This window comes from Sinohyriopsis cumingii, chromosome 11 (assembly GCF_028554795.1).
Source record: "Sinohyriopsis cumingii isolate HCF-2022 chromosome 11, ASM2855479v2, whole genome shotgun sequence".
Classification (NCBI taxonomy): Eukaryota; Metazoa; Mollusca; class Bivalvia; order Unionida; family Unionidae; genus Sinohyriopsis; species Sinohyriopsis cumingii.
In genome coordinates this window covers 8,732,179-8,757,329 of record NC_142971.1, presented here as the reverse complement: position 1 = coordinate 8,757,329, position 25,151 = coordinate 8,732,179, and the positions used below count along the sequence as shown (strand labels likewise).

Genomic DNA, 25,151 nt, shown 5'->3' with positions numbered 1-25,151 from the left:
GTTTCTTCACCCTCACTGTGTGCCGAGTCGTGTTCTGTAATAGCTTGCATTTCTGGATAGAGCATACCAGGTGGCATAGATGACGCGATTCCGTCATCCTTAACACTGTCACTAACTCTCCCTTGTGGATAAGCCGTGAACGTATGGACGGCCGGCCCTGCCGGCTGGTTTGTCCGGCTTGTGGTCGGTCTGAATGTTGGCGACGGTCCTGCTATCACTGGTACTGGCTGCTCCAATGGCCTGGCTGGATGGACAGATTTCTCATTAAAATCTCCGCCATAGTATCAGTATGTTGCCAGCGGTACAGCTTGACGGATGGATTTATCACTAAAATCCCCGTTAAGTCATGTTTGGTTGGACCATTTTAGCAAGAGGGTCCCCATGCTGGGACAGCTGGACGGCCGGTGACGTAGAGGTTGTATAAAGAAATGGATCCAATGGATCCGGTAAAAACCCCATGCGTCCTGACTTACAGTCCCGAAGGCCATGCTCGGACATGCGGGGAGACTTACGCCCACTGGGCAGCCTAAAATTGGGGGAACATTCCCCCAAAGAGTCAGAAAAAGCTGCGGAAGCGAACGAAGGAAATAAGGGTAATATCTGGCCTGATGTCAATAGCTGCATCGTCGTTTCCTGGACCAAACGACGCATCTGTTCAAAGCTGGACTGTTGTACCCTGTCAACATTATTTTCCTCCATTGCCGCTGATGTTACTGTGGCTGACGGTTGCAAACGACGAACTTTAGGTGGAGGGGGGGACCCCAACGTCCCCCACAAGGCTCGCAATGAAGGCTGTCTTCGGATGTATACCGAGGACATCAATGCTATCTTTCTTCGACTTATTCCGTCTATCCCTTCCTTTTGCTGCCTTTTGGACTACATCAGCCCACGTTTGCTCTGTCCAAGTATTACACACACTGCATGGTATAGATGATGTACACTTGGTACATACAATACAAGAGTCATGGTTGTCTTCTTTTGCTTTGAACTTTTTGCATTTCATGCATTTGGTTGACATTTCTACTGAAACGACACAAGAAAAGAAAACAAAGCACAAATTATCAATTCAGCATGTTATTAATTCGCTAATACCACAACCGTTACTAACGGAGTAAGCGAAATTAGTCAGTGTCGCGTTAACTCTTAATTGACAAAACAAGTTCCGCGATAGCGTGTGTAACATGGTCTTCAGTAAATGAAATCCATAAGGGTGACAAAGTCACTCAATTTTGAAAAAAATTGTTAAAATAATGTATACAACCTGTAGAAGAATGATTGTCCAACACAATAAATCCAAATTTAACTTCGGATGGTCCAATTTAACGCTAAGATGGCTTGAATTGCTTGGAGGTATAATGTATGTGTTATCAGTACAAGCGAAGCTTAAAAACTAGTGACACCTGGCGGTGGCAAGGGAAGGTAAGGGACAAGAGTTATTGCCCTTTAGTCTATATGAGATAGACCGAAAAGACAAATTTTCGTCTTTTAGTAGGGCTGGATTCAAGAGGTAGCAGGCTTATATCCCTAACGTTAATGTGATCGGGGAACTTATCTGAAGGAGAAAGAGCACTACATTACAGGGATGGAAATTATATTTTGCTCAAGATATTTGATTAGCCTATGAAAACAGTTGGAAGTAAGGTGTGTTTGTGTGATTTGGATTTTTAACATACCTTCAACAATTTCAGTCATATCACTACAATGTGGCAGTTTATAGTGATGTCTAGCATGGGATCATCATACCGCAAACATGTAGCATCATGTCCCACCAAGTCACATTATCCTGACACCATGCCAACCAGTCCTAACATTAAGCTCTTAATGCTGAGCACCTAGCAAGGCAGCTGTTAGTACCTTTTTTAAAGTCTTTGGTATGACTCGGCCGAGGTTCAAACCCGTGACCTACCACATCCAAGGCAGACGCTATAACTATTAGGCCACTGAAGCAGTCATTAGGGTAAAAGTAAGGCGAATTTACAAAAAGAATGGTTTTGGTGGTGTGTTCATGAGCAAGTATAACCTTGCATAATTTAATACAAGAGCAAGTTTGATATATAATAAAAAGACAATTTCTTTCCTCCAAAAACATTAGAGACCATCATATGATAAAAAAATGATATTTTAACTTGTGGCTTTGCCACTCATTAAAAAATCATGTTTTTTGTACTGCATAATCAAATATATCTGGCAGTAACATAAGAAAACTAAATATCTATATTTTACCCATATATAATAAACTGATTTACTGAAATGCAACCTACTGTAGGGAAACTCCACCATGGTCATTGTAGCAGTTTTGACTATTATTGACATTTGCTTTGCCTGTATATGAGAATATTTATTTATTCTGATGTTTTTTGCAGTTTAATGGTTTTGTTAGATTTTATACAGAACTTAAAAAGCAAAGCAAAGATCATTGGAGAAATTTTTTTATAAAAAGAAGAGGAACACGTGGGCCAGACATTGCTTATATAACTTAACAATTTACCACTCGACTAAGCTGACTGTATAATACTGAACGAACACAAGTGCATATAAACTATCTCCAAATCTTTTAAATATCATGTAGTTTACCTGCGTTATTAAGTCTGATAAAAAAAATATGCAAAGGCATAATACTTAACTCATAACTGAACTTATTCAACCTATTTACGAATTCATTTAAAATCAAAACTACAGCCTCTAATGAGAAAACAAACTGAGCTAATCAGGTGTAAATCAAATGCCCTACATTTTCAGATCCCTCATATTATAAAATTGGCTGACATAAGCTTACTTAACTGAAATAAAATCAAATCAGAATTCAGGATCAAGAGTGGCAACAGGCTTAGCCAATCAGATACAACATTACCTCATAAATTTGCATACATCTTACTAATAAATAAAATTATTCAATATCTTGATGATATGACCCTATTTAAGGCTGTTCCAGCAAACATACCTGGGACCCAGGGAATGCACTTTAAATGTGGGGTACTCACCCATAGATGCAGTTAGAATTTTATTATCATTTTAATATGAATTTGGTGATGTCAAAGTACCTGGCATAAATTATTTTTAAAACTGCCTTCTCTGGTTACCATCTATGTTTAAATGGAACAGTCATTACAAGGTTTGATGAAAATCCTATTAAAAAAATAGTCTCAAAAAACTATAAATAAGGAGCTAATCAGATGCAAAACCACCTCATTAATATGTACAGGCCTCACTCATAATAAAACTCACACATCTTGAATCAAAATCAACTCAGCCAATCAGATGCAAGACCACATCATTAGTATGCAAGAATATCACTGATTATCAAATTCATACATGAATTTGAAGATAGTAGCCCATATTCCAAGTCTGATCAAAACTGAATTGGAAATATGGCTTCCAGAAGAGTAACAAACTCAATCAAGAACCAAGATCGCTTCATTAACATAGATGTAACTTGCTTATTAATAAATTTGTCAGAGATCAATAATATATGCAAAAATTTTGATCAAACTCAGGTCAGAAACAAGGCATCCAGAGCTGTACTAATCAGATACAATATCACTTCATTAATAAGTATATATCTGGTTCATGTTTAAACTATGCTGAAATACTGATGATACAAAACCCATATTCCATGTGATAAAAACTGGATGGCCTCCAGAATGGAAACAAGCAAAAGCTGATGGATGGGACATTACAGGGACTATGGACACAGGGCCTTGCCATAAACTCATTTAGCCATACAGCCATGTGGATCTGAAAAAAACTTCTAAAATTTAGCCAAATCCATTATTCTACAGAATAACATTTTATCACGTATTATCAGTAATTTAAGAAAAATAAAACTCAGAAAAGGAAGCAAAGTTATTGCTCTTCTATTGATTTTGTGTATTTGTACCTGTATAATGTCAACACCAAGTAATATCTTCACCACACTTGCCCGACAGCCACTTTTGACGCTGGAATAAATGGCAAGAATCAAGCTGTAGTTCTTACATTTTTAAGTTACGTAATTAAATTCAGAGGCATGCAAACATGATGAAATCACTTTGCTAGCTTCACTCAAAGCCTTGGGCAAAATTCAGAGAATTTGCCAAGGCTTTTCAAGGAATACTAAAATGTGGTCATGGGAAATGAATGCCCCAACACAGTACCTAAAATGACCTCAATGCAAAACTTGACCAGGGTGTGATTGATGGATGGACAAGAGTAACACTACAGGTGGGGGCATACAAATTGCAGTTTCATCACTTCACATCTATTAAAGATACCTTATGTGTATGGCAAACTTCAAAAATGCTAACATTTTTTACATCTGACCAGTGAGTTCTTCATTCAAAGATAAATTAAAATTCAGCTCCTATCCATAATTTAAGTATTATATCAAAACCAACATTCACCAATCCAGCTATTTGTACTTGCATGCTCATTCTATGTGGTGATTTACGTGGTTTTAATTCACTAATATTCTCCAACTTGCTCATCGATTGAGTTCATTTAGACTCTCATTCCTTTTTATGACTAAGGATATTTTGCCAACAGAATGTTTATTTTCATTTCCAGTATAAACATTAATTTTGAGAATTCTACTATCACAACATTGGAGGATTTATGAACAAATGCATAATAAGACCCAACTTAAATGTTTTTGCCAATAGAATTTTAACCCACATATTAAGTCATAAAGCGTATTGAAAGAAAGTATTATATGCATTCTTTGAATTTATTATTAGTTTTCTCAAACAGTTTTGAGAACAATGCCAAACTTCAAATTTATTTGAAGCACTTCTGCTCTTTTATGTTTAATATTATTGACATGTTCCCCACACAAACACTCCTATCAATGATCACAATTAGAAAAAGACAAACACAAACACTCTTATCAATGATTACAATTAGAAAAAGACAAACACAAACACTCTTATCAATGATCACAATTAGAAAAAGACAAACACAAACACTCCTATCAATGATCACAATTAGAAAAAGACAAACACAAACACTCCTATCAATGATCACAATTAGAAAAAGACAAACACAAACACTCTTATCAATTATCACAATTAGAAAAAGACAAACACAAACGCTCTTATCAATGATCACAATTAGAAAAAGACAAACACAAACACTCCTATCAATGATCACAATTAGAAAAAGACAAACACAAACACTCTTATCAATGATCACAATTAGAAAAAGACAAAAACACAAACAAAAATACCGGCTGAAGACTGGTAAATCTACATGTTACCATAAAAACACTGACATCAAATGTGCTATTTAATAAATTGCTTTTCAGGGCCTTTGTTCATTTTCACAAGCTTTTCTAACCATGAATCCAAACTAAAGGCCTTTTAAGGCTATCCTACAATTCTTTCTTTAAAATCTGTGAGAACCCTGCTTTAATTTCATTCCTAAGGACAGCCTTATAATAAAGTATAAACCTCACTAATAGCTCTTCTTTGCACTTCAATTTCCAACCAAAGATGAAAAGCAAAGTCAATATCCACTTTCTATTAATAGCCTACAAAAAATGACTTCTGATAAGCCCCAAACCCCATCCTCCAGCCCAATCCCCATAATGCAACTTTACAGCCCCATTTCAACCCAACAATATCCCAGGTACTTTTTCAACTAAAAAGATTTTCTTGGAACAGAATACCTCACCAAAGTGCTTGGAAACTTACATAAATAAGAAACTTAACCTGACAAACAAGGATAACACTAGATGCCCAACCACTCTAGTACAAATAAAATAACAAAATTGAGACGTGTCTTACCTTTCACAGTCAGGTGGAGTAATACACGGCAGAAGACTATGATGAAATCTGAATATGGATTAAAAAAAGACTGGCATGAACAATTCTACCAATTATTTCTATAATAATTTTTTTTTAATAACAATAAAAAACTATTAGAAACTTAAAATGAAATTATATCACTCAATTAAAACCAATGACTATCAATGCATAACAGATATTGCAGTATATGAACTACCTGTTAATGTGATGTGATTTAGATTTTAACGTAGCTTTAACAATTTTTCAGTCATATCGCTACGATGTCTGCAATGTGGCAGTTTATAGTGATGTCTAGCACTGGGGCATCATGCCGCAAACATGTAGCATGATGTCCCACCCAGTCACATTATCCTGACACCGGGCCGACAAGTCCTAACACTAACCTCTTAATGCTGAGCGCCAAGCGAGGCAGCTGTTAGTACCATTTTTGTAAGTCTCTGGGAACTACCTGTTAAAGGAAAATATATGAAAGCAGCAATGTCTTAACATTATTCAAAAGCATTTGTCACTTCTTAATAACTTTTGTAAACAAATTAATCTACAATAAAGGACTTTGTTTTGACAAATATTTGTCAGTATAATTTCACATCTGTTTTGATTGTCAAACTAGTCTAAACATCTTAACAAACCTAAGTCCAATGTTTTACTGCCAATTATACTCAGACATAAGTCAGATCCAAGTGCAAACAGCACAGACCCAGATCTGCTGACACATTATCCACCAGAAGATCCCAGTCTCTGTTGTTTATCAGTCTTATTTAGTGAACAATGAATATAGACCTTGATCTGCAAACGAATCATGCAATAACAGATGAGGTATGTTTCTTTCTTCTGATGGATTCAACTTATACAAAAATATATATAGTAAATTTCATTCCTTCAGGCAAGTTTAACAATACCTCTCCACACATCTATATCACCACATTTATCAATACAAACCTCTTTGGTCCTTCAATATACTTTTGAAAGCCCTCCACAAAATCATCAAGCACCTGTTCAAATGTAAAATGAGGTAAGTTAGAAAGTTGCTAAAAGACTTCAGGCATTGCTTCTAATATTGGAGTGAATTTTTGTGCTCAGTATGTGACTAAGGGCCATGGCAATTACCTGTAACTGAAGAAAGCTTTTGGTGGTATTTCAGTGCAACACCGCTATAACACAGTGGTTGGGGTCATTCTAGACCGAACTGCATTATAACCAATCAAGTCAATTTGCTGAAGAAAATTATGCAGGGAAGGATGTGTGCAATAAAAGCATTTTGAAATACACTTGTATATTTATAACTTACATTTGTGTTGTTACAAATAGGTAAAGATACTTAATCAACTGCCACTGAAACAATTTAATTTTCTTTAGTTTATAAAGCTTCACTAAAACAATGCCAAACCATTATAAAGTTAGCTTGAAACAGAGTCTTTAAAGATACATGGAAAAAAATGGACAGATGTCTTCACAGCAAGGAGTTCAGAGGTCACTGATGTTGCAGGTAAATAACCATAATTTTACCACATGTTAAGGGGGTCAAGTCAAAACTAAATCTTTCTTTTTAAAATTCATTGTAATTAGAATCATGATTTCAATGTTCCTTTAAGAATACGAATTGCACACAATGTCAAAAGGAGTAAGTACCTGTGCGGAATACACAGAAGTGATCTAGTTATTAATTATTTTGTATTTATTACTCATTACTCAAAAATGAGTGTTACCAACATCTATGTAGCTAACATCATTATTATTATTTAAGAACAATTTCCTAAATCCCCATCAAACATATACATGCAAGAAGTTGTACTTGTCCAATTTGATATTTCATCACATGACTTTCCGGGTTCTAACATTTTTTTTCATTCTTTAACAAATGAAACAGGAAACCAGTAATGATGCCAAAATGCTTCAATAAACCATGACAAATTTCCTTTTCAAATTTCAAGATTCAGTTTTACATTGTTTACACAAGCAACATGAAGTGTCAACTGCACATTTCCTTGAAAAAGACTAATTAGTTATGTAGTATCATACACTGAGTATATATTCCCTTTATTCTGCAAAAAGAGAGCATCTTCACTAAAGCCATGAAATAGGGCAAACTCTGGCAACTCAGAGCAAAGTTTTGCTCCACTCTGCCTGATCATGTGAGCTATGCCTGTCCAGAATACATAACATGCTCATTAATGGAAACAAACCTATAAAACATATCCCTCAATGGCTGTAAATCTTGGGACACAAAAAAAATATTTTTTCTGTGACCAACAGTGCTTAGCTATTTCAATACCCACCTAAATAAACTGTTATAAACTACAATGATTGTTTTTGTTATTATTTTGCTTGTGCAACATGAAATTAAATAAAACTTAAAAAGACTCATAATTCAAGTGTTGGTTTAAGTTTACCTGGGAGACCATGCTGTATTCAAATGTACAGTACTTACAAATTGCAAATCCTGCTTAGCATCACTAATATCTTTGTTTATTCCCAGAAATATTAGATGCAGTTTGTTTTTTTTACCAAATCACATTCTTCCAGATTACATTTCATCTAGACCAACATAGCTGTTTCATTTACTTCGATCCATGCACTCACGATAATTTTTCAATAATATTAGTGATCTTACAAATTAAGGTAATCTTTATTCAAAGGTATATTAGAATGCTATGAAATTGTGGGTCTTAATGTTTGGCAAATAATTAAATAAACTGACCTTCAAGATATTACATATGTCTATTTGGTTTTCTTTGCTCTATATTAAAATACATTTAATTTCCAGTTTTACTCAGATGATTGTGCGAAATGATTGACAAACATATGCCATGTAGATTCCAGGTTATACAAGGGGCGTTACTCAGATATCATGAAAATAACGAAATAATAATTTTATGATAACATACACTTGTCCTAGTGTTTGGATACTGGTGCTGCGCAAATTGAAAATTTGAAAACTGCATGCAATTTCAATGGCCATCAATAAGTCACCTGCATCCACCAACAAAAGAAACTTATCTCAGAGAATTAAAACAATGCATATGTAAATACTAACTACTGGGGGGGGGGGGTCCGGGCTGTCGGTGACAATGGGCACACTAACATAAGCATGACAGTACATGTTGACCACATCCTGTTAAAACAAAACCAGGTGCTACAACGAAAAGTAATAAACTGTGTACAAAAAAGTGAAAGCATCATCATCATCATAAAATTCTGAATATTGATCGACTAAGATGATCATTTTAGTTTTGTGTTTGGGCTAAACTAAACTGTAATTTTCCACACATTGGAATTTGAAAGCTGGTTGTTTTGGCATCTCCTTTGTAATTGGCAGATTTGTCTTTTATTTTGCAGTAGCAATCCATGCCTGTTAATCATTAAACCCCTGAAACTAAACTAGGTTAAGTTGGATTTTTGTCCTGCAACTATGCCAGTACTTTGATGTTTGATGTTTAATTGTCTTTTACTCCATAATATTAACACAATTAACACAGCAGTGTAAACAGGATTTAAGGTCACTTACATCAAAGCAAACTACAAGTGAGTTTATTACGGCATTATTTTTGAAACATTATTTCTGCAACTTCTTTACTGTATTTTGAAGTTATTATTTAGCTAATGCAGTGGTGTATATGATTCAAATCAAAGGGATGTACTTCATTCAACGCAAGTTCAAACCTTCATCGTACAAGTGGTGGCAATATGATGTACATATTTAGTTATTAGAAAAACCAAAATTCGCTCAAAAACTGAAACACAAGTATTTACACGTTTTTGGTATATATATATATATATATATATATATATATATATATGTATGTATATATATAGGTGTACACCTGAATATCATTTGTGATTGTTTTAAGAATAATAATAAGCATAAAAACTGAAGCAATTTTGATATAAATTATTTACTTTTTAACTTTTCTAGCACAATTCATGAGAAGTCACCCGGTCATACCTGATTTTAATCGACTAGACAGGTATGATAAATAGTGAATTGGTCAAAATTTAAAGTTTAAGAGTATATTCAGCAGTGAGATTACAATTGTGAGAAGCCTGAATGTATTGACACATTTTCAGTGTATATTTTATATACTCGTTGTTTTAAAGTAAATAAAGACATAACTACCACAAAACAAGGTAAAAGATGGAAATACCACATACAAACATCCAGCAAAATGAAAATTAAAGGGTAATAATTTTCTTGACATAGGAAAAGTTGAGTACTGTAATTATTAAAATCATACTCTAGCATTGCATGCATTCCATGTGGCTTAAAAATGTGTTCTTAATTCTGAATGAGGAAAAACAATCTTGAAAGAGGTCAAATAATTGGCAAAATAAAAACATAATTACTGGTGCATTGATAAAAAAAATTACAATGCAATAATGCATAAACAAACAATAATTAACTCAAGTCACTGTTACAGCAACTAGCAAATGCTCTAAACAAACAATAATTGACTCAAGTCACTGTTACAGCAACTAGCAAATGCTCTAAACAAACAATAATTGACTCTAGTCACCGTTACAGCAAATGCTCAATTCTCATCATCATCCGATCAAATTATATACAAATCTGAATTAGGTACAAATAATATAGAGGAAAATTAAATAAATTTATTGACTTTTCAAACAAATTATATTAACTTATAACATTTCCATTTAATATGAATGTCCCTTAACAACCACCAAGTAATATTTTTGTTATGATCGATAAAATACACTGGTTAGTAAAATAAAATACTATGACCCAAAAGTTACTGGATGGACAGAGGATGTGACTGCTGTGTCTCTACATTTACAACAGAAGACAGAAAGGAACATATGTGTATTACATCATGCTGGTGTCATAATTACCTCTTGGTAATTTATTTGTTTCTTCAAAGCTGTGCACAAATTCCGCTGAAAGACTGCCTGCTCGGTGACTGAAAGAGAAAGTCACAATATTACATTTTGAAAGTCTTCCATTATTTAGATGCATACATTTAATGCAACAAGTTTCCTAACTTATTTTAGATGTTATTGACTGAAAACACTGGAATAGGAATTGTCCTCTTGATGGGGATAACTGACTACGTATCTTTGCATGTGTCAAAGTAGGGATCAGATTCAAAACACAAAGCATGTGAGTTACAAAAGCACAATCCTATTGCCCATTAGACATTTTATAGATGCAGTATAGCCAACCAGTCCTAACACTAATGACCTGATCTCAATTATAACGATACAAAAAAGTGTGTGTATGGCCTGAATGCATGAGCACTGATGTATTTCTCCTACATATCAGACTTTAACTTTAACACTGACATTAAAATGTAACAAAATTATACCTATCATTTAAACCCAATTTCATATTGCAATAGTAGTTTTGGTGAAATTGAAAGTCAGTGCCATTATTCATTCAAGAGAATTAATGATAACAATTACTTTTCAAAATTCTAAAGATTGTTAAAGGTCACATCAGCACCATTTTAATTAAGAACCAGCTAGATAGTGTTAAAGCAAAAAGGCCAAGAAAAGGCAGGGGTCTAAAAGCCCATGTCAAAATAGAGATGCTCACAGGATTTTATCTTAAGGGGGGATTTCCCCTCTTGTCACAAAAATAAGGGGGGAGGGGAGTAGAACAAAATTGAGGGGGAGGAGGAACAGCCATACTTCATTATTTACATAACACTTCAATATCCATCTCTCTTTCTTCCTTACCCACTCTGTATGCCCCTAATGAAATCAGAATCTTTAAAAGATGTTGCCTCTTGTTGTATAAGCATTAATCTGCTCATTGTTTCACAGCATAATCTCTTTCTTATCTGTGTGTGAATACAGTTCTGAACTGAGAACACCCTTTCACAGCTTACATTTATTGTCTTTTGGATAATTCTACTCCAAAATAAAAATTTTCACTAATATAAGCTCTGTCAAAGTCTAACTGTCTTGAATTAGCATCCTACTGACTACTATGAATCATAGATTTTATTTTGTAATGCTGTTTTAGTGTTTTAAGTCCATTAATGCCACAGTCAACTTTAAATTCTAACCAATTCACTTTTTATCATACCTATCTAGTTCAAGCAAGCATTTTGATCAAATAAATATCTTTATAATTTCATTTTTAGATTCTTATTTATTAGATTTTATCATAACCTTTTAAGCAAGAACTATATGGTTTGGCAGCACATGAACGTGCAGGGCTAAATTACGAGTAGAAAAGAAATGAAAAGTGCACTTTATTTTAAATTGTTTGTATTTTAATTTGGCTTACTTGTCTGCCTTTTCTACATTTATTCTCAAAATACCGCTGAAATGAAGTGTTAACCATCATGCTGTCTGTTTCGGGCCATCCAGCATGTACATCGGATTCAAATTTAACACTAATTTTTGGTTCAAAGTCACTCACTGGCATCTTCTTCAACCCTCTTTTTCTCCTATAATATACTTCCTAACTTTAAAAATAAATCACCTTCATTACTATGATCAGTCAGTATTTGCCAAACTAAATCATCATCTATTGATGAACAATGCTGGGAATCTGCCATTTTGGGTCTTATTGATAGCCCACATTACAAACACGCATTTGTAAAACTTTCTTTATGCAAGGTTCAGACTTCACCACGATGCTTTTTATGGGGCCCAATGTGCCAATCAAATTTAGATTAATAACCATTCATGTCATGCTGAAGAAACCAGATGTGTAAAACGTTGCGGAAGAATAATGTCACAACAAGTGTGTCAATATTTTTACCATTTACAAGTACTTTAAGGGTGAACGGCTGAATAAAGCTGCATACTGCTGAGTACATTCTCATATGCATGACTTGAAATTAATTTGTGGGAGTTCTTGTGCATAACCACTTTCAAAGTGTGCAAATTAGTACAAATTTTGCATGTATTTCATGATTGCATGCCTTAGGAGCATCTCTGCAAAATATGACTGTTAAGGAGAAAAGGAGATAATAAGATATTCATAATGGCAACCCATTTAATGAGGTCAGATCATCAATAATATTTTCATCTGGATAAATCACATACAAGATTTATTTCAATGGAATACCATGTTAATACAACCATCAAATAAGGAAGAATAGCCCTAAAAAGAGTTTCAAGTGGAGGCTATTTTATGAGATCAGAAAAGAACTACAGTAAAACCTGTTGTGTTAGACCACTGCTATGAAAGACCAACTGTCTTGAGAGACCAGGTTCTCCATGTAGAGATTTATTGATTATATATGTGTTATGACCTGTCATGAGAGACCACCTGTCTTGAGAGACCATTTTTTGGCAGAAGAGGTGGTCTTTCGTGACAGGTTCTACTATATTTTCATTTAAAACCAACTGCAGCAAGCCACAAAAAAATCCTGGTCAGATCCAAGCCAATTCACTTTGGACCAACTAATGCAAGCCACCACAACTCCACGTCAGATCCTTGCCATTTCATTTAGGACTAAATAAATTTCATGATATGTCATTTGGTGGAAATCCCAAGTTAATATGACTACCAGTTCAGGAGGAGTAATAATAAAAGAGATTTTCAAGATGGCCACCATGGTAACTACCTTGGAAGTTAAATCAAAATTCTTAATTTAGGAACAACTATCTATCATAAGTGTTTTAGTGAAAACACCATGTTACTACAACCACCCATTTCAGGAAAAGTAGCAAGAATAAGATTTTCAACATGGTTGCCATGGAGGCCATATTAGAAGTTAGCTTGTTTTCACAACCAACTTCATATTAAAAGAGGACTTTAGTGAAAAACCCATGTTACTATTATAAACTAGCAATTCCTCAAAACAAACTTGTGTGCTGCCTTAAAAAGCTACATGCTTATTAACCCACACACACTGTTTTTATCGCAAAATACACAATATACAAATATGGGTTGTTCAGATATGCAAAAAAAAATGGAAGGTAATATACTTACTAGTAAATACCCACCTAAACACACTTGCAGGCTCATTCATTTACAGTAAGTAATACTGATTTCAAATTATTAAACAGAGATATAAACATTGTGTGATCTTAGACACTTTCACTATGCAGTGAATAATATATCATTTCAAATTATTAAAATCTAAATAAATGTAGATACAAATACTGTGATGAACACCATAATAAAAATGATAAACACAGTACATACCATGTATGAACTTCTGAATGGAAAAAGTGGCATGACATTATTTATATTTACATTATTTTGTATGTACTGCAAATATCTCAAGTTTCAAATATCACTAGATTTATCAAATTGTTTGTATGTTGCAATTAGGAATCAAATTTTCAAACCAAAAAGTTCAACTTACTAGGGGGAATATACAATATCAGTCTGGACGATTCCAGCATATCTAGCACCTGCTCCCAAAAAGGCAATCAGCAACTTATTGCAAATTTTAAAATATCTATACATGTGATAACAAATTTAGTCTTTCATCTAAGAAAGATTGCAAACAGCTATACCCTACAATCTGTAGAAACTGCTGATATCTTTCTTCTCCCAAAACTAAAGATAACATGGAAAAATAGTTTAACTCACCAATCTCATTATACTTATTGCCATTCTTCAGCTGAATTCCTGTTTCATTTAGTAACTTGCAGAAGAGAGAGTCATCTTTATAGTCATCCTCACTCTCCTTGGATCCTTTCCTTTTCTTTCCAATTCCTGAACTTACTATATAAGATGCAAGAAGTTATCATTATTCAGAAAAGATAACATGGGGTGGGGGGAACGTGTAAATAAAAAAAACACAATTTGTATGGAACAGAACAGTTATTTCTGCCAGATATTCAACATCAATGTCGGAAAATGAGTAAAAAACAATTTGTTGGTAAAATTATGTGTACATAATGTTCTTAAAAAGTAAACCTGTGCCTGCTGTTGGACTAAAGGGCATCAATGTCTCAACACAATTCATATGCCTGCTGTTGGACTAAAGGGCATCAGTGTCTCATAACACAATTCATATGCCTGCTGTTGGACTAAAGGGCATCAATGTTTCATAAAACAGTTCATAGATATTTAATTAGGAGATTCAAACAATGTTGTAGGAAAAAAATATATTTCATGCATTATATATTACTGCATATAAACTTAGGAAGAATGCAGATGATATGTAAAGTTCACAAAATGTCTGAATGAAGTATTTTATTCTTAATTAAGAAACATTATTAATTAAGGCCTAGATGAGGCTGGATAAGCAGCAATAACAATATTTTCAAGGTGACTGTTGTGGTGGCCATAATGGATATCCGATCAGCACAGACGTAATAAGTCTTTCAATGAGTATCCCATACTGACATAACCATTCATGAGTAGCAATACAGATTTTCAAGATGATCATTGTGGTGGCCCTATTGGATATCTGATCAGTACCATTTTCATTTTGAACCAATTAGACATCATAAGATATCTACATGTACTGGTGAAATTCCCATATCAATATGACGTTTTGTTTAGGACGAATGGCATTACTGAGATATGACTGCTATGGTGGCCATACTGATGTCAGACCATTTTCATTTAGGGCCAAATGGACACCATAAGAAGTCTTTTAGTCAAAACCTCATGTTGCTATGACCATCCATTCAACAAGAATTTAAAGACAGATGCTGTGGTTGCCATAATGTATGTCTAAGTGGAACCATTTTCATTTAGGACCAACTAGACCATGGGATGAATGTGTTTGTAACATTTCATGTTCATCTTCCAAACAGTTTTTAAGGAGTAGCGATAACAAACTTGAGCTAACTAACAGACATATTACAGATGAAAAACCATGGAATAAGTTCTCCCTATGACTAGCAGAACCAACATTAAAATCTTTCAAGAGGTTATCTGTGCCAATACAAATTAAGCTGATCTACAACACAGACAGAAGGAAAGGGCCCATGCTAGGGGACAATTAGGTGAAAGAGTCACCCCATTACCTGTTGTTGTTGTAAGGTTTAAGCCATTTTTCAGCACAAGATAAGCTATACATGGCGGCCAGTATAAATGGTGGAGGAAGAACCGGGGAAAACCCCGGAAAGAACCACTGACCCACGAGAAGCTACTGGCAAGCTTTCTCACATACCCACATTGGCTGAACCTGAGACTCAAACCCAAGCAGAGGTGAGATGGCAGTGATCTGTATCAGTAAGTTACCAGTCATTTTGCTCAAATAAGTCTTTACCCCTCCCATTTTTGCACATTTAATGCTTTGAGTTCAACATCAACTTGTGTCTTTACTCTGTTAAATGACCATGTAAAACAGTCTTTTGTCATTAAATTTTTGTGTCAATTTAAATTTGTATGTCTGTAATTATATTTCAATCAATAGGTAACACATTAAGCTTGAAGATTCCATGCATCTGGGACCCAATTGCCGTGCTCAAAAATGTTTTTTTGACACAGACCCAGGGCTGCTGATTTAAAAAACATCACAAGCCCTGACTGAAATTCCACAAGCCCAGACTTTTCCATATGCTCAAAATATCCCCTTTTTTAATACTATTTGTCACACAATCCTGCAATTGCTACAATTAAAATATTTTATAGGGGGTTTGAAGGTAATGCAGGCATTATTCGTGTTCATCACTACACTCACTAGAGACTGGATTGTCTCGGTGTTCAAACTTCTCTGCTGGATTCTCTGAGCCAATCATGGTCAGAACCAAACAGACATGTGACAATATGTTGTTTGGAGTATGTGCAAAGAATTCATTGCCTCCCCCACCTTATTTTTTTTCTGCTGGCATGTTTCACAAAGTAAAACTCCATCAATCAGTTCTGAAATGTATTTTTGTTGGACTTTGCTTATACTGTTGACAGCTAATTGCTTCCTAAATCATCTTCAAAAATGAATCACACTTGACAGCTGACAGCTGAAATGATCATGCTGTATTATATATACATGTACATGTATGCAGTAAAAACAGACTTCAAAGAAACGTTGCTGCTGTTCACAAACTTGTTAAAAACCTATAATACATATGGCTGAAACATTTTCATTCAGGGAAATGATACATAATACATTTTGTTCTCCAACACACAGCTAGCATCTCTTTGATTTACCTATATTGGATTGTTTGCTGTCTGATTGTACCTAACCAAATTAGCACAATGGGCTCACTCATTGCAGTCTTCAAACACATCTCACTAGCTATTGTCAGCCAGTTACATAATGGTAGCTTATAACCTGACCTCTGTGCCTTTTAATTACTATGGCACCCCTTTCAGAGCACAATCTGAAATTAGAGGTGCCCCAGGCATCGGGCAATCATATTTTTTTAAAAGCAAAAACATTACTATGTGGAGATTTATTATTACTGTGGAGATTTTGAGACAGATTGTTAGTAAATGCAATGGGTTTATTTCAAACTTCATCTTGTACAAGTAGAAAGCGAGGGTCAAAATGTCACCCATTCAATTACGGTAACCTATTTTTGAGGAGCCTGTGTTTTTCAAAAACAAAATCATAAAAACAATTTGGTTCATGCAAACTAAGATAGAGTTCAAGGCAATAAGTATTCTTTTGTTTTTATTTTCATTAGCTCAAAGTAAAAATATAAATGATTTGAACATTCCAAATTTTCTCCACACCTCAACTTTCCCATATTCTGGCAAGGAAGTGGAGTCACTTCACCTCTAAAAGGGTATGTGAGGCTTTTTGCTATCTGCCAATCTGGTTTGTAGTACCTCATGGCCTATTGGTACAAAAACCTGTGGTGTAAAGGGGGGGGGGGGCTCAATTTTTATTCTTGCCGATACCAATTGTATTCGCTTTTAAGACAACCTGATTACATGTCCGATTCGCCCCCCCTGCTGCTAGTAACCCCCCAGCCCATATTTTGGGCTTCCAAAAGTCTATTTCTCTTTGACCCTCATATTAATCAGGGTGAATTTTACAGTCATATCTGTCAAGACTTGTCATCAGTGCTCTTTGGAAAAATAAACAAGCCAAACAGGATGGATGGATAGATAAATAGGAAACATAAAGACAAATCCAGTGTAAAATACAATTATATTATTGATCAAAATATGTCACAGACAAATTGACAACTGACAATTTGTCCTAATTATATCCATTACAATCCATAAAGCCCTACATTTTAAATGCATTTATATGATAAATCTATGTATTCAATTATAGGTTAAAAAAAATAGTTCAGAATGAACCAGCTCACAATATCCCATATGTTAATTCCACACATCTTACAAATAAACAATGAAAGCCAAGTCTACTATTTTGTGATTGACAGTATCCTACAAATGTCACCGTCTAATGTCAGCTGGTACAAAGTCCAAGAATTCATCCTCATTGTCTGATCAAGTTTTGAAATCCTCTATTGTCATCTAGTCATCTTAAATATCATCCATTTCCTTGGCTTCACTGTTATGTGCAAGTGCTAATGCAGAGACTGAGCTTGGACTCTGTAAGTAACACTCGGATCATACAGTCTGCAAAATCAATTAAAGGCTACAACTGAACACATGTCAGTTGTGTGGCAAGATCACAGGGAGTTCAAATAACCACACTCTGTTACTTGGCACTGAGCTAGTATCAAACTTGTGGCTTGGGAAGACAAAATGGTTGTTCCTTTACAAAATAAGGATTAAGATCAAAAATGCACTAGAAGATGGAGAACCCTACTTAGCACTGAATAAGTACATATATTAAAATCATGGCTCAATCCAAAGGATTATAATCTTGAAAACAAAGTGAATACTGACTTTACAAGCCAAGGGCTAATCAGGCCATGTGCACTGCCAGAAAACTTGGGAATAAAATCTAACTTAAGGAAAATACAAATTAAATAAAAACTTTTATTGCATCAAACAGTGTTTTTACAGCAAAATATAAATACAAATACAGCTTGTTAGGACTGGAAAATGGAAGCAATATACTTGCAAGTCAACACTCACAGTAAACACTATTTACAGCCACCTCTCTTTGCAGTAAGTAGTATTTAATTTACTCTTAACCAATTCGGCCCCGATCCCGTCTGTAGACGTGATGAGGTTGTACCCTACTTCCTAGCTCTGCAGCATCAAGGTCATTTAAGATACACCAACGTGGGTGGTATTAAAAAACAGCAGACAGATATAGCTCTAAAATGATACCAAATAATCTAAAAGTTCTAGTTGCACTACAAAATACAGAGGGAAAAAAACTCATTTTTTGGACCCAATATTTTTTCACGTAAAATTCGCTCAAGGTCGGAATGCGATTTTGTGTCTGGATTTTAGACCTTTTGGCCTCAGATCTAAGGCATACCAGTCTTAACTGCACACAGGTGATTCTTTGCAAAAACTAGGATATGGTGGGCATTTGGAATAAATTGCGGTCTCCATACGAAAATTATGGGTCCATTAAGCAAAAAAAAAAAAAGAACTCCAACTTTTACCCTTCTGCTCATGCGCAAGCAAAATAACCAATGGAAAATGAGGTTTCTAATACAACTAGACATTAGTCTCATGGAAACAACTAGACATTAGTCTCATGGAAAATCGGTTGAAAGCCGATGTATTATGATGTATTCAGAAATAGCCCCCCAAATGTCTTTCCTACGCACATTTCAGGCAAAAACGACAAAAGCCTCTGAGGCCAAATGAGTTAATATTTTCAAATTATTACGATCAAATTAAATAGATATAAGTATTGTGTAATTTATATCATCATGAAATGGCTAAACAGAGTATATCAAATACATATTTCTGAATGGGAATAGTGCATGAAAATGTAAAAATATTTTAACTAATGTGTAATTTTGTGTACTGCAAATATCTAGACTTCAAAGATTACCCTTAGATTTATAAAATTGCATCATTTGTTGTGCCCTCAAGATGATCCCTCGTCTGAATGAATCAAACCTTCAGTAAAAAGTGGGAGTACACACAATAGTTGTGCTTTCATCTTTTCCTCTGTTTAGTCATTTTCTTATGGATATGAGAACTTACCATTAGCTGACCTCCCATTCGGTTGATCTATGACCTTTCTTTTCATCTTTGTTGACTTATCTAATACCATGTTGATCTGCATACAAAAAAATGAATTAAATGTATTTTGGTCATACTTGTTTGGCCATATTATTTTACATTATCAGATTTTGTATAATTGGAACACAAATTCAGAGTCTCACTTGGAAATATTTTTCTTTGCACCATGAAATTTGTCAAATTAAAAATATGAAGCCACTTTTCAGCCATAGAAGCCATTTTATGCCATGATGCGTAATATTATTTCTGCCCTATTTTTTAATCTATATAAACATGACAATAAAACAGTTTTTACATGTTTTATCACATTTCAAAGCACAAGAATTAATAATAAATATAACAATACCATTATATATACATGAAGTTCAATGTATAGCCATATAAAAAGCAAGAATGAATAAGAATGTTTCTTTATAACTCATAATACAAAATACATGTACTGCTTCGTCTTTATGAACAATGTCATTGACACTTCATCAAAATCCACCTCATTTTTTTCCCCGGACCATTTCTTAAATATCTTCCTAAAATCAAAATTCTCAACAATGGACCCATCATCAGAAATTATCATTAAATTTTTCAGAGTAGATAAACCTCTAGAATTTTGCTAAGTTTGCTAAGTTTGTTTTGATAACAGATTCTAGTGACTGAACCCCATCTCACAGTCTGCAGTAAAAATAGGGACAACAAGTAACCTGGTAGCTGCCTCTGATGTAGCCGGATATAAATCTTTGTTTTTCAGAGCTAGATTAGCAATATTCTTTGTGCTTGATACAGACGTGTTTTATAAGTAAATTTTTAATTTTTTATTTATATAAGTGACTTGGGTCCTTAAAGTTGACAACTGGCATCCTTGTAGCAGCATCTTGTGTTACTCAGTTAAGTTCAGACCACAAAAATGTATTATCTAAGTACATACTCCCTAAACCACTAAACAGTCCCAAGTGTGTCCCACACTCACTCTCACTCAAACATAAAATAATATGTGCAAATAACAACAAATCTTTGGCCAATGTGTTCAACAACAGAGTATATCCCCGTCATTCCTTATTTCCTTCTAATCACATTTCATTGCTTCTCAAAAACAACTGACAGCTTACGGTTAGCAGCAATCATGTTTGAATGAGGTCTTATTCATCATCTACTGTCATGATCCACTGACTGCCTCAGATAGTGAAAACAGGTGTTAAGTGGCCCAAGTCACTTATATCAATTAAAATTAAAATTTACTTTATAAAATTTGTCGCCAGCAACTTTCACCAGTCAAAAAAAAACTAGCGCCACTTTCAAAATTCTTTCACATTTGTTGCCAAATGTGAAGCCTAGTGGCCCTGAGTTTTCAGGAGTAAATTACTAGATATAAAAATACTGCATGATGTAGAGCACAAAGTCTTTACTACTTTCTCTCTGCTAGATATAACAAATCAACCTAGCAAACCATCTACAATCAGATCATTACTCTTTCGTGTTCAATCAAAAATTAATAGAATCACTTAAGACTTCCACAGTAAAAAGTTTTACAAATGTGGAACAAAATTGGAAAACCTGTCCAAGGTTCACCATAACAAATCATCCCAATTTTCAATTCATATTACTACCCCTCTTCTCTCCCCGCTGACAACCACATAATCCCAGCTACCAAAAGGGTCAGAAATAATCAAAATTATATATGATGCATCTTCTTCCTATGACTGCATATATGAAATTAAGTTAGAAAAATGTTGAAAACTGTCAATGCAGTTGAATTTTAAAGAGGTAAGACCCCCTCCATGGAACATTTAATACATGTCTGACAACCCAACCTCAGCCTGTGACGTCTTAAAATTCTATCCCTCTTGTAAATGGTTACCACTGTCTGTATAGGCTATCTATGTATGAAATTTCTACTTAGCTATTAAGGGGGAAAGGTAGGAGTTTACCATAAGGACCCCCACCCATGCCTTTTTATTTAGCACGAGTCCCTTGCAGTATCAATATTTTCAATTGGTGTAAGATTGGCACCATTTTCATGGAGGACCAACTAAATATTATAAATAGTCTTCCTGGTGAAAACTCATGTTGACATAACTTTCCATTAAAATTTATGTTGATATTACTTACCATTTAGGAGTCGTAGCAAATGATTTTCAAGATAACTGCCATAGTGGCAATACTGGGCATAAGACTGGCCCTATTTTCATTTCGTACATGAACCAACCAAGACATCATAAGCTGTTTTTCTGCATAAACCCAATGGTGATATGATATTTTATTGGTGAAAACCACATGATAAGACTTTTCATTTGGGAGAAGCAGAAACAAAGGAATTTCAAGATGACTGTTGAGTTTGGTACAATATGATTCAGGAATTTTATCATAAGCAAATCCTAAAATGGCAATTGTGGTTTCCTAAATTGTTATTTCAGATCAATGTGCATATTTAAAAGAACACTGTGTTACGTATATTCAATTTGTATTGTTTGTTGGCTCTCCTCAATGATTATATCCTATGTGTGTGTGTGTGTGTGTGATTAGGATTTTTAACATAGCTTTAACAATTTTTCAGTCATATAGCTACAATGTCTGCAATGTGGCTGTTTAAAGTGAAGTCTAGCACTGGGGCATCATGCTGCAGACATGTAGCATGATGTCCAACCAAGTTACATTATCCTGACACTAGGCCAACCAGTCCCAACGCTAGCCTCATAATGTTGAGCACCTAGCGATGCAGCTGTTAGTACCATTTTTGTAAGTCTTTGGTATGACTTGGCCAGGGTTCGAACCCATGACCTCCTGCATCAGAGGCAGACACTCTAATCACTAGGCCACCAGAGCGGTCACAGCATGAAATATAGTCAAGTCAATAAAGAAATTCGCATAAAGTGATTAAAGGTAATAGTAAAAATGGTTGACAGTGCACATTTTTAATGCTACTGATGAATTTATTTCAAATGCAATAATAAAAAATTAGTTAATTTACACACAAACATTATGCATAAAACATTCAGTTGATGAGCAACAAATAATTTCAACATGTGGAATGATTCAAAATATAATATTTCTTGCAAAAATGTGGTGGGGGGCATTTGATATAATGGCAAAGAAAAGCTTCAGAAGTACCTGGAACAAAGAAAAAAATTAGTTATTCTTATAGCTGAATGTTCACAAAAAACTCCTATATTACAAACCATATGTGTTTGAAATAACAGAAGGTCATCATTTTGCAAAAAGTGACCAAAGACCAGTATTAAACATGGTGGATGGTGCATGTTTCTGAATGCTTCCTGTGCATTTATTTTAAAATATACAAAGATGGGATTTAGTTTTTATTATTGAAAACTTGCATTATGCAGAAAACATTCCAATTGTATTTATTCTAAAATTCTGGAAAAACAATCATATCTTGTTGCTAACTTCAGATTTCAATGGGTTTGTTTCACCCGATCTTATGACTGTACAACAGTGGATCATGCGAGGTGCGTCGAAACAAATCAAGTAAAACACGAACTTTACAAAGGTTGTCTGGTTTTAAAGCATGCCAAGAAGAAGAGTGCGAGTGTCGAGTGAATATATTGTTACGTATATTTGATTTAATTTATATCTGATTTAGTTGTTTGCGAAATCAAATATAAATTAAATCAAATATACCTAACATTATTAACCCCATTTGATATGCATGCTTTAACAGCATTTTCCCACAAATTAAGAGGTATCGCTAGTAAAGGAGAATACATTTGAAAAGGCGAAAGTAAATGCTTAAGCGCGTCAATACCGGGAGTCCATGATAATAAAGTTTCAACTCGACCCAACCGGGACAGGACGAGAACAAGTGATTTTCTCGAGCCCTGCAGAAATTGCCGTTTATTTAAAGATTAAAACAATAAAGATGGTAATTTGCAAACTCTAATTACTGACTCTTTATATCAACGTTATATTGTATGGTTCTTTCGGTTTCAGATTTCCCGCTAACTGTTGAGCTCCAGTTCTCATAATTATATAAATCTACGGTAGGATCATTCTTGGCGTCATTCCGAAACACCGCAAACAATTTATAGATTACTGCGTTCGTTTTAACAAGGTCAGAGATTTCTGTGTTTTATATTTATGTTGGTCACCTTGACACATTGTAACATTTTTATATGGCAAACCTCTGTGTGTGTGTGTGTGTGTGTGTGTGTGTGTGTGTGTGTGTGTGTTCTCAATGTCATATAAGAATATATTAAATACACATAACTATATGATAGCAACTTGAGAAAAAATACTGTACGAGTTGTTTACAATGTTGTTTTAGTACTTATAATACTTTAATATTTTAACACAAACAGAAAGCTCTGTATTGACCGAAAGTGGAATCATCGTCAAGTCACCAAAACGTGTAATATTAGTGACTGTAACAACTGTAGGAACATGACCATTCTATCCCTCACCAGCATGGTCTTCGGCAGAATCGTTCTCAAGAGGATCACCATCACAGCTGAAGACTCTTCAAAAAAATGAAACAAACTGGTTTCAGGAAAGGGAAATCCTGCCTTTACCAAATTTTCATACTCCGACAAATACTAGAGCAGACAACTGAATGGAATAGAACCATCTGCGTCAGCTACATATAGTTTATTTATTATTTTATTTTTTTGGGAGGGGGCTTTAGGCAGCTTTCACCATGATTCCCTCTGGACAATATTCCGGGTTTATGATACTTAACTTCATGCACGCCCGCATCATTATTTTCGGAGGGGGGTGGGGGGCATGTAGTGGTCACTATTAAGTTTTACGGATGTAGACCGAAACATGTCTAGAGGTGAAATACCGGGGGGGGGGGGAGGGGTGGCACTGCCCATGCTCCACTTTAGACTGTAAACATCATCAAAAGTCTGCGCCACGTGCTTTAGTGTATGGTCCTCTGCAGCAACCATCTCACATACCGCTTCAACGTCAACACGCACGTGAAACATGGATGCATCCTTGCACCCTTCCTCACTACCATTGCCTTCAACTGGCTAAGGAACGAAACAAATGTGGACAGCAAATGAGGAATTATGTGGACCCTCCCTTCATCCGTAAAAGATATCGTGTACGCCGATGACGTTGAGCTGTTTTCAAGGTGACATATGGAAATGTCACCCGAAGAAGAACGCAAAAGAAAGAAAGAAAACAAAAAACACAAAATACGATAGGTACATAAAGTACGCGAATTATTCCATAACACATACGCGTGTACGATCAAATAGTTAATAGCTGTGTCGGATAAAGTGACAGGTATAACTAATTTTAATAAATCATCGATAAACATTTTAGATGGTGGGCATTATCTTGTAATTGAGTACTTTTTCAAGCGTCATTATGCATGCAACAGTTAAACTCGTTTCTAATGATACTTCTATCTTTGACATTTTTGGGCTGTCTATTTATGACTTTTAAATATCCTGAGAGTATCC

The 25,151-nt window shown here is 34.8% G+C and overlaps 1 protein-coding gene across 1 annotated transcript in view; it reads right to left on the bottom strand.

Annotated features, from left to right (window-relative positions):
* Positions 1–23,699, bottom strand: part of LOC149787586 (Fanconi anemia group D2 protein-like) — a 172,877-nt gene extending 149,178 nt beyond the window's left edge. The window contains exons 1-7 of the mRNA XM_089973764.1: positions 23,632–23,699; positions 19,699–19,774; positions 14,296–14,430; positions 10,626–10,693; positions 6,720–6,772; positions 5,760–5,807; positions 3,878–3,938 (exon numbers count right to left, since the gene is read on the bottom strand). Coding sequence (XP_089829890.1) covers positions 3,878–3,938; positions 5,760–5,807; positions 6,720–6,772; positions 10,626–10,693; positions 14,296–14,430; positions 19,699–19,768 — 435 coding nt within the window. The 5' untranslated portion in view covers positions 19,769–19,774; positions 23,632–23,699. The remainder of the gene's footprint in view (positions 1–3,877; positions 3,939–5,759; positions 5,808–6,719; positions 6,773–10,625; positions 10,694–14,295; positions 14,431–19,698; positions 19,775–23,631) is intronic.
* Positions 23,700–25,151: the final 1,452 nt, after the last annotated feature.